Source organism: Acanthaster planci, linkage group LG08, assembly GCF_054643075.1.
Source record: "Acanthaster planci isolate LZ-2023a linkage group LG08, COTS_SCS, whole genome shotgun sequence".
Taxonomy (NCBI): Eukaryota; Metazoa; Echinodermata; class Asteroidea; order Valvatida; family Acanthasteridae; genus Acanthaster; species Acanthaster planci.
Genome location: NC_141784.1, coordinates 9815752 through 9833951, shown reverse-complemented (window position 1 = coordinate 9833951; position 18200 = coordinate 9815752). Strand labels below are relative to the sequence as shown.

The window sequence follows — 18200 nt, the reverse complement described above, 5'->3', positions numbered from 1 at the left end:
TATAGTATATGTACTAGTACTGTGATAAATGTGTACTTCCTAATTTTGACACAGCTTGCTGAGTTTCGGTGATTTTCCACGGGGGACTTGTGGTATTTCACGCTGCCTTACTGAAGCTGTGCCATCGTGCTGAGAATTTTACCACTCTTTTCCCCCACGTCTCACTTACGCTTTCAAGAAAGGAGAAGGTTCACCAGTCACCATCAAAATCACATTTCACTACCTGCACTTTAAGTTCAACTCCTCTTATCACGATATCTCCAAAATGCCAGCTTCTGGTTTGAATAAACACCTGCTCAAGGTTCATGTTTTCATGTTAATTACTCTTTTTTTCCTCGTCAGCTGCGTGAGTTGCTGACCAACGCACTGCCCGATGACCTTCTGGATGATGACACTGCTTCCTTCTCAAGTCACGAGTCCAATGGCTCGCTCAGCCAGCGGCATGAAAGTCCACCGAGTCCGAGGTCCGTGTTTGAGCAGTGAATGTTTGCTTTTCACTAAATGGACTCGAGTATGCGAAGCTGGGATAATGTAAATCTTTCTATAGCTGTGCGATTACAGGCTCTTTACAATATTTCAACTGAGTTCCAGTCATTGGTGTATCGGGAAGCGGGAGAGGGGGGGGCAGTTCTCCCTTAGGACATGCTTTTATCAATTGAACCACCGCAGCTGGCCACAAGATTAGTCGATGCTGTTTCATGTCTTCAGCTAGCATGATTTTTGCGAAATACCACAACGAATGTTACATTGGTTTAAAGATGCACAAATTCACCCCAAAAGAAAAGACAGAATTCAATATCTACATCAGTTTTGACAAAGTGTCCTTCACATGGACGCAAATTCCTCCAATCCACAATTGGGTCCAATCTGCACACACTACTTTAGTGACTAATTCTGACAGCTAACCTACATGACATGCATTTACAAAAGTCCGCAGAGTGCCCGTTTAACTCAAACTAAAAAATTCCTGTTCACATCTAAGTAACAGAAGTTCAAGCATGTGGTCAGTGGACATACATGTGAGTCAATCAGTAGTTTCTGTATTAATAATAATAATAATAATAAAGCATTATAAGGCGCACTATATCTGCAAAGCATTCAGAGGCGCCGGTCTTGGTGGAAAAATGAAAAACTCAATTGTGCATTCATAGTGAAAAAGCTTGTGAGAAGAAGAATGTTTTGAGATGATGCTGAAATTGCTTGATGTCATGTTCTTGTCTTAGATGATCCGGGAGTGAGTTCCATAAGCGTGGTGCAATTGTAGAAAAATCCCTGTCTCCGGCACTGGCCAGCCGAGTCCGGGAACAACTAGGGTATTACATGTATAATGTGAGTAAAATATGTGATTTTTTTTTCCCCTTTGTGTTTCATCAGCCGTGACCCGTGGTCTCACCTCAGGCATCAAATGCCAGGCCACCACAAGCTGGTCCAGCAACAACAGCAGCAGACCTCCACGCCAAATTTGTTCAGCAATCCACCCCCACTCAAGACTCCAGCATCCACCCCCTATCAGAATGGGTACAGGGAGCACCCAGGCAATGGGCAGGTTGGTAATGAGGCAGTGATACATGTTCCCGTACTTCAACCCGGTACCTGTGGGTAAAGGGAACAGCCGGGCATAACAAAGTTGTGATAGCTTGTACCCAGTACCCAATGGGTTCAACAACCCAACCCCCCTTTCAACTCCCCAGCACCCATTTCCTATGAGAATTGGGTACAGGGAGCACCCAGGTAATGAGCAGTGTAGCCATAAAGCTGTCATAGTTAATATCCGGTTCTCACTGGGTGCAGCAACTCACCCCCCTCTCTCAAGACCTTGGTAACTGTACCCATTCCCTGTCTAAGTTGGTGCAGGGAACAGCGACTATAAACTGGTAAGCCATTCAGCTGTGATACTATTCAGAGGGTTCAGAAACCCATCTCTCCAAAAGGCATTTGCAACTTTTGCCAATAGCAGTCGTTCATGGTCACCATTTGGATATCAGGCACCTATTGTGCAACCCACATCCTGTCAAGACCCTTGCATGCATTCTTTATCAGGAACAAACAATTAACTCGATGTACATGTAGGACTGTCAACTTTGCAACCACGATATACATGTATTTCATATTTTTGTTGAAGTGTGCCTCTGCATGAAGTGAAAAACTGTTAAGTAGATCTTTGTTGACTTTCCAGGACGGTGAGCCATTTGTTCAGTCTTCTGATGACGAAACTCTGGGGCAGCAGTACGAGCGAGGAGAGATCGAGGGTGCTGCCAGTGACGAAATACATTTGCAGAGACAAAACAAGGGGCACCAGGTTCCCAGCCATGCTCAGCAGGACCTGAACTCTCATGGGAACCAGGGACAGTTCCAGAGCAATGGATATGCGCAAGGTAACTTGCACGGTAACCGGCCAATGACCCACGGGTATGGCAGTCAAGGTGACCACTGCGATTATCAGACAGCCCATGGGACGAATGGATACTCGGAGGAGGGCTTCAGCCGTGAATATGCAGAAGGAGACCACGTGCAGAATGGGAGCTTTGAGAACAACTTGGAGAAGCAAACACTGCAAAATGGCGACTACGAGTATCAGGACCAGATGCACGACAATAGAGTCCAACAGTACAGTCCGTCACGTGCCTACACTCAGCAATACTCCCCCAGCCGTCCCCATGTCAACACTAACAACCGACCCGCATTGCAGCAGGCCAGGAAGCCCCCGACTTACGCGAGGGATCTTCATCAAGGGGGCCATCCCGCAAATAAAAACGACCCTGCCGTTCACAGGTAGGCAAAACGGGATCTGTACTTTCGCAGTCAACCTGTGCATGCCGGCATCCTGTTTGATATTGCTGTCTGGCATACAGCAGCAGAATTTGAACTTTTCCCCAGAGTAGAAAAGTAGAGATGGAGGCTTGTTACCATAGGCTTTGGTTCTCAGTGTTGGTTTCTGAAATTATCGACCGTAACCTTTTAAGCCCGTGTCTACTTAACGGTGGGCAATATCTGTCAGCTTCTTCTTCTTGGCTTCTTCATCCCGATTGCTATTTCACTTGATGAGCAGGTTAAACCTCTACCAAAATTCAGGGGGAATGTGGAATTAGTTGGCATGATTTTTGCCTATTTTAGAAGGATTCAGTTTTTGTTCTTTCATTTCCTATTATTTGTTCCATTGTCAACATTCCGTACTGCAGTCATTGTACTTTTGGGGTCCGTAGGGAACTTTGTCATATTTTGCCTTCAGAGCCAAATATCACACTTGAATTAGATCGTGAAATTGGCTGACATTTCTTTTGCTAGCAACTTGCCATGACATGCATGAAGAATAGAAATGATTCACAGAAGAGAAAGGAGAGCCTCATATTGTTGCAATTTTCCTCATTCAGTGCTAAAACAAACCCACGTACAGGTACATCCCATAGTGCGGAACCTCAAATGGTTATAAAAGTTTCAGTGCAGACATATCCAGGTTTTGCCTTTGACTGCCCAAGCCACTTGACATGCGCACATCAGTCATGACTGCCAAGTGTTGACAGAGTCTGGTACCTTGAACCTTGCCAGTTAAATGTGTTTTATTCCAGGGTTCAGTACAGAGGTGACGGGGCCACCGCCACGTATGTCAATCAGCAGGAGGCCATGCAACATGGCATGCAGGCTGTTAATGGCTTCCCAGCGGTCACCAGCCATGCTGCTGTGGGTTTTGCAGAGCCGGATGCAGGGGACCAGTTGCAAAAGCAGTTCTTAGGTGTTGGTGAGTAAGGCTGTATCCAAAATGGGTTTCCAAAGCTACATGTACTGCTAGGTCTGTTATCTGGGTGTCCTCATGTATTTCCAAGGGAGTGAAGACTTCAGACCTACATCTAGCTCCAGGCAACAATCAGATATAGCCTAAACTTGGTTTTGATTATTCTGTTATTGCTATTTTTCCCTTTGGCGCCAATTAGAAAAAGCACCCCCCTCATTTAATAAACAGTCTTTTGGCCAATTGTGTTACCCCAACCTACTTAAACAAATCAAATCTCATCAAATCTTCTGTTGAACATATGGCATTATAGAATGACATTCCTTGATTAGTAGAAAAAGTGTCAGATAATGAAGAGGTTACACAAGTGAAATTATATTTTGTGCGTTACATTGAAAAACATTGTGAGTCCCTCTTTTGTCAACATTTGTTTCCAACTGTAGGTGGTGATCAGGAGACCAGGCAGATGGCACAGCTCCAGATCCTGTACAAGGCGAGAGGAAGGGAACTAGACCAGCTCAGGGGTCAACTGCAAGTGCTGAAGGAAGAGTCGGCCAGAGAGAAGCGGATAATGAACCACCAGCTGGCCTTGGCCCAAGGTGATTCCCTAAACCTGCCCACACCTCCTGTGTCCAATTGGTCGATCCCTAGTAGTTTGAGTTATTTTACAAATCCCTAATTGTAATTAATTAATTTATTTATTTGTTTATGTAATCACCAACAGCGGTTACCCACTAGTTACAGGGATTTTTTTTAAAATGTCTGTAAATACTTAAAACTACATTAAATTACATAAAACAAACCAAAGTACAACTACACATGTAAAACATAAAAACAAATACAAAATATACCACACACGAACAAGCTATATTCCCAAAAGCAACACATAGAAAAACAGGGAAAGGGGAGGATGGAATGTTGGAAGGGACGGGGGACAAGGGAGAAAGATAACAGGGAGGACGAGTAGAAGACCCAAGGGGCAAGATATATGAAGGCTAGGGGTAAGAAAGAATAAGGGTAAATGAGAAAGACTAGACTAAAGCACCAATGGAGGACCAAACTTAAATATTGATAACTTAAAAATCCATTTAATAAGAATTAAAAAAAAGACAAAGTAATGGGGATTAAGTCTGTGTATTGTCAAGGCTGTGTTTGGCATCCCAATGAATTGCTGCTTTGAATCGAGTTTCTCACATTGAGGTTTAGGTTGTAGTAAGTTCTTACAGTGTCAAGGTAGTTTGCATGTAATCACACGGTAAGAGTGTTTGACTTTTTGGTTCTGGAGGTTCTGAACTGTTTCAAAACGGACTTTTCCCACTAAACATAACACCCCCGCACTGTCACACTCTCTACGGATGTGACTCATTTGTTGCTAGTAACAATGAGGTTGTGTGTTAGGGAAATACATCCTTTTTCATTGCAGGGGAGAGAGCAGGCGCCGCTGCCAGCTATGAGCAGTGCCAGGACCTACTGGCTGAAGCCCAGCAGGAGAACAGCACCTTGAAGGGGCAGCTGCAGGCCGCACAGGCCCAGATACAGGTGCTGAACGTGGCCAAGCATGAGGTAGGAATTCAGGGGACTTACGGCTTGTCCTGATCTGTCCTTAGGTCATGTCTGAAATGGGCTTCTGGTGCTACGGCTAAGTCTCTTGTCAGCATGTGTGCGATGTGTCGGCATCCAGCAAAGACCTAGAGTTGGCCTGGGACTCTCTATTTGGATGTTGCCTTACATCCCAAATATTTGTCTTGTCGCTTGCTTTGCCCTTCAGTGGCTCCAGTTGGTTTTAGGACTCCGATTTGATGGACCTTGGCTCAACAAATGTCTGTCTGCAGCTTGAGAAGTGTCAGGCCAGTGTTAGGTGATGTTTTGTTTGAATATTCCAGGGCTTCTAAAGATGCAGAGCCATAAATGATGCTGAAGTTAAAGACAGTGCTCATGTTTTCAGTCATGCAAGTTTTCCTCTGATTACAGGCTCTCATTTTTCACAACTCATGCCTTTGAAAATTTAGAAAGCAGTACAAAATCTTGTAAACATTGGAACTTCCACATTTTTGGCCCAAATCCAAGTTGCATGGCTGTGTTTTGGAAAAGAGCATAAAAGTGCTGAAAGGTATACTGACCTTTTTTATGGACCCATTATAGCTTGTTTTCTTGTTCTGAGTGTGTTACTTATTAGATACCTATGCAGAACATTTAGAATTACTTCACCAATCACCTGTAATTCTTTACCTGTGTCTTCGTTTTTTTTCCAGTTTCATTTGCAATTCTGGCTGTATGTCCATTTCTGCTCCCATTTCTAGGACTGTCACAATTGTGTGTCTGACTTCAAAAGTGGATTCTTTCCTACAGTCTGAAGTGTTTTGGGCAGTCTTTAAGTCTTTTTTGACTCTACATGTATCCCAAACGTTTGACACTGCGGCAGGTGGAAGAGAAACTGCAGTCCACCCAGTCGGCCATCGACAGTCTGACTGGCCAACTGACAGAGCTCCAGCGTTCGCAGCCCCTGGCCAGGGCTCGGGAGCAGCAAGATGGACTGCTGAAGAGTCTGCAGGACAGGTACGAGCAGGAGGTGACCAGGCTCAAGGAGAAGGTGGACAGTGGTGACAGAGCCCTGGAGGAGAAGGTGTGTATCTCTGAGGGTGAAAAGTATACTCGGGGGACAAGTCACAATTACTAGATCTGATTTGTCAGATTTGACTTTCGTTGGGATATTATTTTATGGTTGGAAAACCTACTTGCTGTAACAAAGATCTTATCACATTACGATCTTTATCAACGTTCTCAGAAAATTATTCCTGGTGATTGCTCAGACCATATGCCAAAAGATAGTTGCATCATCCAATTTAAGTTTTCAGTCCTCTTCAATTATGAGGTATGAGAATTTTTTGGTATTGAAAATTTTGAAAAAAAAAAAGGTCTTCACTATCGATGGCTTCGGTTTTGTTTTTTCCAGTTTTTGTTTGAATAACCCAACAGGAGTCCTCAAATGAGTTGTTTTTCAAAGTTTTTAGAAACCCCGGTATGGTCAGTGGTACGTTGCTCAATTTCTGACAGACTAATGAGATAGCAAGCCTTCGTCGGGAGCTGTCTGGGGTGAGCAGGGCAGCCGAGCAGGCCAAGCTGGAGCAGGGGAACACCATCAACGCCCTGACCAATCAGCTGCAACAGAGCCAGAAGCAGTGCAGAGAGCTCCTTGAAACAGGTGGGCAAGAAAGCCTGGCTGGTTCGTATATTTCAGAATCCTGTCAACCTTTGATGTTCCCCCACAATTGCTACCCGTTGGGAGTCACATTTTTTGTCCTTATGCTTGAAGTGGTTTCACTCCAATAGGAAGAAAATTGGGTACTCACTCAGTGAGCTGAAATACTTTTCTAACCTTGAACGCACTTCACTCCTTAATAACTTGTAAGCATGAGTCAAACGGGTGAAACAGGAATATTGCTCCTGTATGCACATAACATGCATATACCAATGCCTACGTGAAGATGAGATTGCCGACATCAGGTCACTTCAGTGGCATTCATCTCAAGTATACAGTCTGCATTAACAGCCCAAAGAGATCTGCAAACAGGGGTGCCGTTACGTTCAGCTGGTATACACTCCCACATGCTTCTTGTTATGGGTCGCTGCCTGATATCACTCCCATTGATGTTTGTGGCGTCACTACAGAGGCACTCCTCACTTGTTCTTGATTTGTCTTGCTGCGTTTTCCAATACCAGGCTCACTCCAGGAGATCAACCTTCTCCGGGTCCAGCTCCAGGAGGCTGCAGCTGCCCGCACCTTCAGTCAGGACATGACCAGCGCCTTACAGGTCAGGCCAATAAAATGAAACTTTGGATTTCAGCACTTCCGTTCATTTATGGATAAGGAAAGTTTTAAATGACAAAACAGTTTCTTTGGGGTGAATTAGGGATCTGTGTGTTTTACAAGCCCTTGACGTGGTAAGGTTTGTTATCTAGGAACTCCATTATAGAGTATTACGTACAAGATGAAATGATAAGCCAGCATTTGGCTGCTATTGCACCAGAGGAGTCCACAGAGATAGCAGAGAAGCTGGTGTATCCGGTTATTACAGGCATTGTTGACGACTTTGAGTTACGTTGTTTATCGTTGCTATGCCAGTCTGACCATCAAATTGTTTCTGCTTGTGCAGTCAAAGGAGTTCTCTGTCTTGTTGATGCAGGAGGAGTTGTCGGAGATGAAGGAGGAATTGCAGAGGTACGAGTCGGCCATGGAGTTGGGCGTCGGGGCGACTAAGTCTCCCGAGTCGGCCCACAAGTCCAAGTCCTTCGCTGTCCGGAACTTGGCCAAGTCTGACTGGAAGACACCTCAGAGCCAAGGGTAAAATCAAAAGCTGAAATGTACATGGTACATGCTTGGCATTTCAGTATTGTCATACATGTGTTGCAACTGTCAGGGTTTTGATGAGTTCCCTCTATGCCCATTGGCATATACTTTACATCTGGCTTCAGGTTTTTGTGTTAATCATAATTCCACCGGCCAAGATACCTGACCATTTAACAGGTACCCATTTACAATAAAATCAATTGAGGAACAGCCTTACAAGCTACGTAATTTCAGAAATGGTGTCATTATCAAGTACCACCCTTTCATGAAAAACTGTCAACTCTCCCCCTTCAAAAAAATAGTACAAATTCCCACTAAATGAAGTCACAGTACCAGCCTGAGTAATTATATCCTCACCGTTTGTGCTCCAGGCCGTCGTCAGATTCCACCCCCAAATTGTCCCCGGAGGATCTGGTGCAGGGCCTGCGCAGGGAGCTGGAGCGTGCCCTCCAGAGCAACCGGGCCAAGCGCACCCAGGTCTCCAAGCTGCAGACCGACCTGCGAGCGGCCAAGACCGAGATGGAGGGGGTAAGGGCAAGGCTGCTGGAGTCGGAGACTGCTGCCAAGGATCACGAGGTAAAGCGTACAATGGTGACAGTACCTTGTGTGCTTATTGAAAAAAAAAGCTGCAGCCTCTTTCTGTAGATTATTTGTGAAGCCGGCTTTAGGAGACACAGTATAAAAATGAAAAGATAACGAGCATGACTTCCATTCAAACTGTTTGTAAATGCATGCACGTGATGCTCTGAGGATGTCAGTACTTTCAAACCAGACACAAATAGCATAATTGTTGGAAAGTTTAAAAATTCTGCTCTTAAAAAAAGCCAAAACACAACATCATAAAAATACACATATTATTAAAGGCACGATTTTCTTGAAATTCTGACCCAACATGACCGCTCTTGAAATTGCACAATTTTTTTTTCACCAACAGAATCTTGGTTCAGTTTAGTCCTCTGATAAGGAATACCCAGGTTAAAATTATAAATCTATGCATTTATAAAATTTGCTAGTACCTGTCTGAAGCATTCTGGTGACTTTTCCTTGACTCCAGCAAACCTGTGCACATTCTTTATAGGGAGAGGTTATTGTCTGTCGTGCCTCAAGACTCTTGGACTTGCCAAGCACTTGCAAGATAACTCATGAAGTTTCTGTCTGGCAAGGGCTGTCGTAAACTCTGTTTCTCTCCTAAACAGGTCCGATTCAAGGTCTTGGAAGCGCAGCTTGAGACCACCAAAACCTCGCCTGCAGGTGAAAGCACCTCATCTAGGCATCTTACAGAAGAGATCGACAAGCTGCAGACAGAGAAGGAAGATCTGGCAAAGACGCTGGAGGCAGCCCGGGCCGAGGAGGGCCGACTGAACGAGGCGAACTCTGACCTGAAGAAGCAGATGGCCCAGATGGTGTCTGAGTGGGATCAGGACAAGAAGGTTGACTTGGAGAGGTAAGGAGAAGGGTCGGGCTTTTTTTAATTCTTATTATTAGTACTAAGTATTTCTTGTAATGAAACCGAGGATTCCTCAAGAGTACCTCTGGTACTGTAGCTCGTAAGCCTGACGAAGTCTGTCGCGAGGAGACAATGAGAAGCGGTTACAGTTTCAGAGAAGGATTTTGGATAAAAACTCACAGGTAGGGACTGAAAATCCATTCCACACATGGACCGGGCTGGAAATCGCAACCTGGACCACAGAGGTGAAAGGTGTGCCAATCAGACCCTCCAGAAGGGAAAGGCTGTGTCCAAATTACCTGGCTGTGGTGTGGAACAAAACAAGTGTCTGTGGAGAATGCATAAAGCTATGTGAAAGTGGCTTCACTAGGAAGGTATGTTACTCAGAGCCGTAGCCACGTAATTTGGACTCAGCCGGAGAATGGCCTAGTTCCTAGAATCAACTTAATGCCTATGAAGCTGTCTACTTACCAGCCTAATAACTCTGTTGTTATTTGGCATTGAGTGGGGATATTGTGGGTTATTGTTTTTGTGTAGCAATATGTTACCAGCACAGATTTTTTGCATCTAGTAATCAGTGATCAAGGAGAGAACTAGCAGACAGTGCCCTGACCAGGACATGAACTAAAACCATCAGTAATTGTCACTTCCGACAGCACAATTCGTGATTCAAATTTTGAGTTCAAATTTACAATGTTATTTATTTTGTTTGGTCTGCCTCACTAAGTTGTTTCGTTGAATATGATTCTTTCCAACTTTTTGGAGAAGACTGTTTTAAAAATAGTTCGACTGTGACTGACCTCATTGCAGGGTGCAGACGACATGCCTACGGCATCATGAGGACTCATCGCGTCACCTCAGGGAGGAGTTAATGGCTGAATTCCAGTCTGAGAGAGACATGCTGAAAGAGGCCCATCAACATCAGTTGCAGGAACTCAGGTAGGGTTGAGGGAATTGATCCAAAGTCACGACAACTTAGGTGAACAGACTATTACAAAATTCAGAGTATTCTATATGCTATTCTGAGGCAGTACTGGGTTCATCCCTACTTTGAATGGCATGCTTGGGATACGTTTCCTATGGAAATCTTTCTAGTATTTAAAGAGGTGTCCCACAGGCTGATCCAAGGAAATGCCAGCCATTACTACAGTGTTTCACCATTCACAAGGGCATTCTGAAACCTGAGATGGACATGTGCTTTGGCAAATCACCGCACCCTATGACCAAAAGAGGGCTCAATTTTCCTAGCAACGGAGGCTCCTTTGGTCAGAACTGCACTTCGCTGGTTCACGAACGACTAGGTAATGCATGCGTTACGGTCGCATCGCTACCAACAAAATGAACACTCCCTACCAACATGGCTCTTTTCAACTGATGAGGGGGTACTTCTGCTCAAGATGGATTGGTTGAAGAAGCTTGCAATTTGTGTGAATCACTTGCCCATGAGCAAGATACCACCGCCAGTAATGGCTTCTCATTCAAGTTACCCAATCAATTATGAGAAGAATTTATTTCTGCTGTTGTCAGCCCAACTTTTTGGCTGCTGTTCCTTAAAATTGGCCAGTTGCCTCTTTCAAGGAAGTGTTAGATTCTTCTAGTTATAATACAATTTATATAACAGTCTGGGTCATGTCTGCGTCAGGTCTGAATTGGAGCAGGTGCAGAAGGAGCTGGATGCAGTGAAGGAACTCTACATCGCCGTGTGTGAAGAGAAGAATTGCATTGAGGATACTGTCAGCAAAACACTGAAGCTAGAAGCTGCCAAACAGCTAGAAAGGGTGAGATTGTGAATGTGAATTTTTTAAATTTGTGTCGTCTCGAAAAAGCAGTCAGGAACAGGCAGATGCGATTATGCCATATCTTGCTGTAGCCCAGCATCCGAGCCAAAGAGAAATTTGTCAAGCGTGGTACTTGCCAACCAAATGGACCTGAACTGAACTCACTTGTTCAGTTTGGAATGCATGGAAAGAAGCTCACTGACACGTCATAAGACAGGGTCCTGCTCAGGGCCTACATGTATTCAACTGGTTAATCCATGCCAGCATTTAAGTTTTAAAGTGGGCAGGACTAGTTTTGTTAAACACTGGTTACTGTTGATTTCAAAATTACTGACAAACCCAAACCAACTTACTGTTGAAACAATAATGCTTGAAAAATGCAAACTGCAAACTGAACTGAAAGGTTCTTTGACTGGCAGCATGAGGAGAAGGTAATCTCAATACACACTCCAATCACTCACTGCAAGGCATTTGTTCCCCAGGCCAAGGAGGAGTGGCAGGCCCAGCACGATGCTGCCCTGCAGGAGCTGAAGGAATCCCTGCAGAGCAGTCACCGCGCTGCCCTGGTGACGGCCAAGAGTGCCTGGAAGCAGGAGGCAGAGGACGAGGATAAGAAGACAGTGGAGGAACAGGTAGGAACGACAGCAGAACACGCTTCTTCAAACTGAATAATATCCTTGGGGATTAGCCTCATGTTAGTCTGTTACCTGAAGAACCTTATCCTCTCGACATGGTGTCCTGAGTCATGGAGAACCAGGGAATTCATTAGTGCTACAGAAAAGAAAGTACTACAGTAAAGAGTCCTGAATCATTGATTACGATTGTAAAGTTTACTTGACAAGGCACCGTGCTAATGTTGCTAATCAAGGTTACTTTGTGAAGAAACTACTTGCAGAACACCCAAGTACTACTTTTGACAGGTTGGTATTTTGTCATATACTGTCAGTGTCATCCACATTGTCATCTGAAAGAATAGTTTCATATCATTCTAGTGATTTTATTTTATCTACTTGTGAGATATTGGTGAAAGGGAAGAGAGATAGTATTACTTTTAAACGTGGTGTGCTGGGGTTATATCGGTTACATTGCATTCTGTTCAACAGTTGGCCCAGGCCAAGGTTGAGTGGAGCGAGGCTGCACGCAAAGAGTCCGTCAAGAGTGCGCTCCTTGCCGCCGAGTCGGAGTGGAGAGTCAAGCTGGAGGCAGAGCTTGAGGAGAGGGTCGAGCAAGGTGGGTTGATCCATCTGCTATGACGTCATGGCTCAGAGTGGCCCTTGTGCATTGGGGCATTCTTGGTTGTGCTTGCTAAGCTAGCTGAGGTTTGTTTGATATCGGCAGGTTTTTGTGTCTGTCTTAGTTTATTTGAGACTCGATTATTGAGCTTAGTGAGTCATGCCAAATCCAGTATTTTTAATAGTCAACCTGTGGTTGAAATAGAAAAGGTCAAAACAGTATTTGTTTGGCAAACTAGCAAAAAGTCCAATTAAATTTCTTTGGTTGACTTCTCCAGCTTTTCTGTCATTTAACTTTACACAAGACTGCTCACTCTATTCTGAATGTCAAATCCATATTAACCTATCAAAGTCAAAGTCTGGTATAAAGTGCTTTTTACGTATCAGCGGTGTTCACCCAAATTCTGTTATGTATTTGCTACACACCCTCCTGAATCCTTTGCAGTCCTCACAAAAACTTATAAGCGGGAACTGCACTCTATAGTGTTGGCCAGAATCACTGACGACATCAACCACTTACCTCCGGGGTGCCCCTTTACCGGAGACGTTGGCTTTATACGCATAGGCGGGGTGCCTGAAATCCGACAAAGCAGCTGGGCCTTGTAACAAAAGACCGTACTCGGAACAAAAAAACCGAGCTGCTGTGACTTACCATCATTTTTCAGTCGGCAGTAGCAGAGGTAATCCGTCATTGCTTGCGACATTCAGATCCTGCGGATTATTAGCGGGGGCAAAAGTGTTCCAGCACTACAGCTATGAGCCATACAGTATCACTGCACGCTAGTCTGGCCGCATTTGAAAAGACACCACTGCCGTTCAGCAACGCACTGGGCCAACTTTGGGAACAAAGGAAATTACTCAACACCGCACAATCTGGGTTCTCTTTACTCGGCAGTAGACCTCACTGCAATACTTGGGCGTCAGTGGAGGTTGCATGTCAGATTGGAGTAGCTACCAGACAGTCATTTGTCCAGTAAATGAAGTTATGAATTGTTGAAGAATGTTGAAAATGGAAAATCTTGACGATCGTCTGGCAACTCATCCTGCATATACAAATTCCACCTGGCAGGAAGTGGTTAAAACCCAAAATAGATGTCACTTTTCTTTCTTCCATTTCCCGTGTGCAGCCAAGAAGGATCTAGGAAGCAGCCACCAAGAGCAGTTGAGCCAGCAGGAGCAGCAGCTCCAGGCAGAGCACGAGGCCGACAAGGCCGCAGCCATCCAGATGGCCCTTGCCGACGCCAAGACGGAGTGGACTAAAGCCACCGAGGCCAGCGATAAGGAGAAGATGAAGAGAGCCATTGAGATTGCCCGGGAACAGTGGATGCAGGAAGGTAGGGGAAATATAAGACCAAATTCGCTCTGTTTATTGAGACCATTGTTGAAGAGGAATACATTATTTCTGTTTCCTTGACAGTAACAGCATTCTGGGAGCAGTGATTGCACTGAATGACTCATACCTCTATGTGCTTGAAGTTACTTCATCCAAGTTAGCCGTCGGAGGTTCATTCCAATCAAGAAATACAACAGTAAAGAAATGGGGCCATGGCTCTGTGTGTTCCATTCTATGAACCTGGATCCTCCTTATTTGGACTTATCAAACAATCTTGATTTAAATTGATTTTCTTTTTACTTTCCCTTTTCGGAAGGAAAATAAATTTTGGTGCTTCCATGGTAGAGCCCGTGCATTTGGGCAGGACCGAAAATACCCCAACCAGTTCTATTCCTAAGACCGCACACTGCAGTGTGGCCCAAGTGCTTTTGATTAGTGTGACTTTTTGCTGCAATGGCCTCGGTTGTTTGTTTGTTTCGGGGGGACTACAGATCCCGACAAGAGATTGGAGGAAGCCATCTCAGCCGCCCAACGTCAGTGGACCAATGAGAAGGTGGACTGGGGGAAGGTCAAGGAAGAGTGGATGAAAGAAAAAGGAGAGGAAGAAATCACAAAGGTACGATACCGGCTCTTGCCTCCAGGGACGTATATCGGGACTGTGATTCTCGTAATCACAGACTTCAAGCTTACACTCAGCAGGTGATTCCAGACTCAGTACGATACCGGCTCTTGCCTCCAGGGACGTATATCGGGACTGTGATTCTCGTAATCACAGACTTCAAGCTTACACTCAGCAGGTGATTCCAGACTCAGTACGATACCGGCTCTTGCCTCCAGGGACGTATATCGGGACTGTGATTCTCGTAATCACAGACTTCAAGCTTACACTCAGCAGGTGATTCCAGACTCAGTACGATACTGGCTCTTGCCTCTAGGGACGTATATCGGGACTGTGATTCTCGTAATCACAGACTTCAAGCTTACACTCAGCAGGTGATTCCAGACTCAGTACAATACTGGCTCTTGCCTCCAGGGACGTATATCAGGACTGTGATTCTCGTAATCACAGACTTCAAGCTTACACTCAGCAGGTGATTCCAGACTCAGTACGATACTGGCTCTTGCCTCCAGGGACGTATATCAGGACTGTGATTCTCGTAATCACAGACTTCAAGCTTACACTCAGCAGGTGATTCCAGACTCAGTACGATACTGGCTCTTGCCTCCAGGGACGTATATCAGGACTGTGATTCTCGTAATCACAGACTTCAAGCTTACACTCAGCAGGTGATTCCAGACTCAGTACGATACCGGCTCTTGCCTCCAGGGACGTATATCGGGACTGTGATTCTCGTAAACACAGACTTAAAGCTTACACTCAGCAGGTGATTCCAGACTCAGTACGATACCGGCTCTTGCCTCCAGGGACGTATATCGGGACTGTGATTCTCGTAATCACAGACTTAAAGCTTACACTCAGCAGGTGATTCCAGACTCAGTACGATACTGGCTCTTGCCTCCAGGGACGTATATCGGGACTGTGATTCTCGTAAACACAGACTTCAAGCTTACACTCAGCAGGTGATTCCAGACTCAGTACGATACCGGCTCTTGCCTCCAGGGACGTATATCGGGACTGTGATTCCCGTAAACACAGACTTCAAGCTTACACTCAGCAGGTGATTCCAAACTCAGTACGATACCGGCTCTTGCCTCCAGGGACGCATATCGGGACTGTGATTCTCGTAAACACAGACTTAAAGCTTACACTCAGCAGGTGATTCCAGACTCAATATTCATAAGTTTGATTACAAGAATAGGAACTGCAGATCAGGATAATGAATAAAACTGAATTGGGATGAAACTTGATTATGAAGCTCAAGAATTGTGGTTTCATTTGAAATGTACTGCAAGTTTTCAGAGCCACTTTTGAGTGGAAAGGCCTTCAGAAACAGCTTCCAAATAGGAAACACCCAACAATTTTACTTGGGGAATGTTTCATAATTACAGAAAGTGGTATTTACTGCGGTACCGCTGTATTTTTGCGGTACCAGCATTAAGCCCTTTCGGGTAACTAGTGCGGTACCGCAGTAAATACCGCCTTCAACAATTATGAAACGCTCCCTTACATGATGCCCACTTACATCAGGATACCAAACTGATTGCTGCATCAATACGGCAAGTTCACATTGCTCTTTTCTAATGCAGACCAACCCTGAACTACTGAAACATGTCCCATAATCTCATTTTGTGGGACCACTCACATACATCATGACTTATGTCAGACCTTGAGGTGTGATTTTTAAATTTTCAAAACCGATAAGAGAGCAATCATTTACCTGCATCCGTCTTAAACCGTCTGTTGGGCAGAGGGTAGCCGAGAGGACCAAGGCCCTGGAAGTCAAGCACCTGATGGACATCACCAACCTGCAGGCCGTGCTGGAGCAGGCCAGGCAGACCATGAGGCAGGAGGCCCAGGCAGAGAGGCTGGCTGCCCTGGAGGAGGTCAAGACGCGGCTGGAGAGGGAGCACCGGCTGGGCATTGAGGAGGCACTGAGAGCAGCCAGAGAAGAAGCAGACAGGGACAAGGTAGGGGAAATCCTATCGTCATACTTCCTCCAACAATTTTTAACCAAGTTAGCAGGTTCAGTGTATGATGTGGGACTGATGCGGGCCTCAAGCTGGAGCAAGAGAGGGCGTTATGTTCCTAGCAATGGAGGTTCCTTTGGTCGGAAATGAACTTCGCGGGTTCACGAACGACTAGGAAATGGACGCATTACAGTCGCGTCGCTACCAACAAAATGAAAACTCCCCACCAACATGGTTCATTTCAACCGATGAGGGGGTGCGTCTGCTCCAGGCAGATGTATCAAGGTTTAGACCATCAAGTTTTAGATTTTTAAGGTTTATTTTCAAGTGTGAGAAATTCGAAAGTAAATGTGCCAAAAAAAAGCATTCATGGGGATTACCAAGAATGGATGGGACAGCACGTGTTGATGGGACTGTAACCTGCCAGGCCCTTCTCTGAACTGTAAACAAGAGGCCCAGTTGTAGCATTTCTGTCTTGAAATGTTTCTGAAATGCCTCATCAATCATCTCTCATGATAACATTTTCCTGGAAGGTTTTTTAGTCTGTAGTTGCATGCTTAAAGTGTATTTCCATTCACTGCACTCTGTTCCATCTGATTGATGTGACAGAGTCAAAGTTTGGAGCGTGCTTGTAGTGAGTGGCAGTCCAGACTAGATGAAGAAGTCAGCGGCCGGCGAGATGCAGTCAACAAGGCTGTGCAGGATGCACAAGACCGATGGCAAAAGGTATTAAGCCACTCAAGCCAGTTCTGAGACCTTGATTTTTCTCTTCCACACCGTTTTTCTCAAGAGGGCATTTCCTCATCTCTATTGGCATTTTTGCTTCAAGCTTTCCAGAGTCCTCTACAATTAGTGTACATTTTTGGTACATTTTCACATGGGCATCAGGCCCCGCACAAAGCAACAGTGACCAGTCTCCGCCTCCTGCAATTCTGCAAAGTCAAAATCAATCTCCTGGTTGATTTTGAAGGATCTCGAATGGCTAGGTTTGAACATTGTCATTCAACCTGCAGTATCTTCACAAGATTCTCTTTACTTCGGTGAAAAAATTTTTGTTTTTAACCCCAGTTTCAGGTTAGGACATAAAGTTCTTGTGTTCTCACAGACTGATTGTTAGCAGCTTTGGACAAGAACAAATACATTTCTTTTCTTGTTTTTTTCCCCCAAGTTCGACATCCCCCGTCACATCAGTTATGTTCATATCTCCACAGGAAAAGCAAGAAATGATGGACGCCAGCAAGAAGGCCGCAGCATCTTTGAAGGCAGAGAGCGAAGCCGAGCAGACGGAGCTCAGATCCCACTACGAGGTAGAGCTGGAGAGGGGAATAGAGGAGGCAGTGCGAGCAGCACGGGAGCAATGGTCCCAGGTAAAATGATGAAAGGACATTCCTGAAAACTCTGAAGTGCTCAGACGGATATGGATGTGAGAGAGAACGATCTTATGTTAGGCACTGGAATGCCAGAGGTTTGCCTGCTGATGGTTGCCAACATCGTTTTGTTGCAAAATCTCCTTCACTCTCTGAATGTAATTGCCGCCAAAATACAGCACTTTCCTCATATGTTCTAACTCCTTAATGGAATAATGTTGCCAGTGATGCAAGGTGCAAGACAGGTTCTAGATATGTTCCCACCTTCTCCTCTGAAAGTCTGGCTTGAGGCCTCATCCAGCTGTGGCTTGACATTACACATGATCTATTTGAAGTAGGGGCAGCCAGTACCACGGAGTCCTGTGTGATACACATTTCC

At 45.1% G+C, this 18200-nt stretch overlaps 1 protein-coding gene across 6 annotated transcripts in view; it reads left to right on the top strand.

Moving 5' to 3' along the window:
* Positions 1 to 18200, top strand: part of cep152 (centrosomal protein 152) — a 36964-nt gene that overhangs the window by 13559 nt on the left and 5205 nt on the right. For 5 of the 6 annotated variants that reach the window (XM_087140030.1, XM_087140032.1, XM_087140035.1 and 2 more), the window contains 21 exons: positions 343 to 464; positions 1375 to 1546; positions 2177 to 2772; positions 3567 to 3736; positions 4171 to 4326; positions 5151 to 5290; positions 6150 to 6350; positions 6782 to 6929; positions 7448 to 7539; positions 7912 to 8069; positions 8447 to 8651; positions 9272 to 9519; positions 10333 to 10461; positions 11165 to 11300; positions 11783 to 11932; positions 12404 to 12530; positions 13660 to 13866; positions 14357 to 14481; positions 16236 to 16454; positions 17064 to 17180; positions 17666 to 17821. In XM_087140030.1, coding sequence (XP_086996156.1) covers positions 343 to 464; positions 1375 to 1546; positions 2177 to 2772; positions 3567 to 3736; positions 4171 to 4326; positions 5151 to 5290; positions 6150 to 6350; positions 6782 to 6929; positions 7448 to 7539; positions 7912 to 8069; positions 8447 to 8651; positions 9272 to 9519; positions 10333 to 10461; positions 11165 to 11300; positions 11783 to 11932; positions 12404 to 12530; positions 13660 to 13866; positions 14357 to 14481; positions 16236 to 16454; positions 17064 to 17180; positions 17666 to 17821 — 3774 coding nt within the window. The remainder of the gene's footprint in view (positions 1 to 342; positions 465 to 1374; positions 1547 to 2176; positions 2773 to 3566; positions 3737 to 4170; positions 4327 to 5150; positions 5291 to 6149; positions 6351 to 6781; positions 6930 to 7447; positions 7540 to 7911; positions 8070 to 8446; positions 8652 to 9271; positions 9520 to 10332; positions 10462 to 11164; positions 11301 to 11782; positions 11933 to 12403; positions 12531 to 13659; positions 13867 to 14356; positions 14482 to 16235; positions 16455 to 17063; positions 17181 to 17665; positions 17822 to 18200) is intronic. The other variant, XM_087140034.1, reaches the window with a different exon arrangement.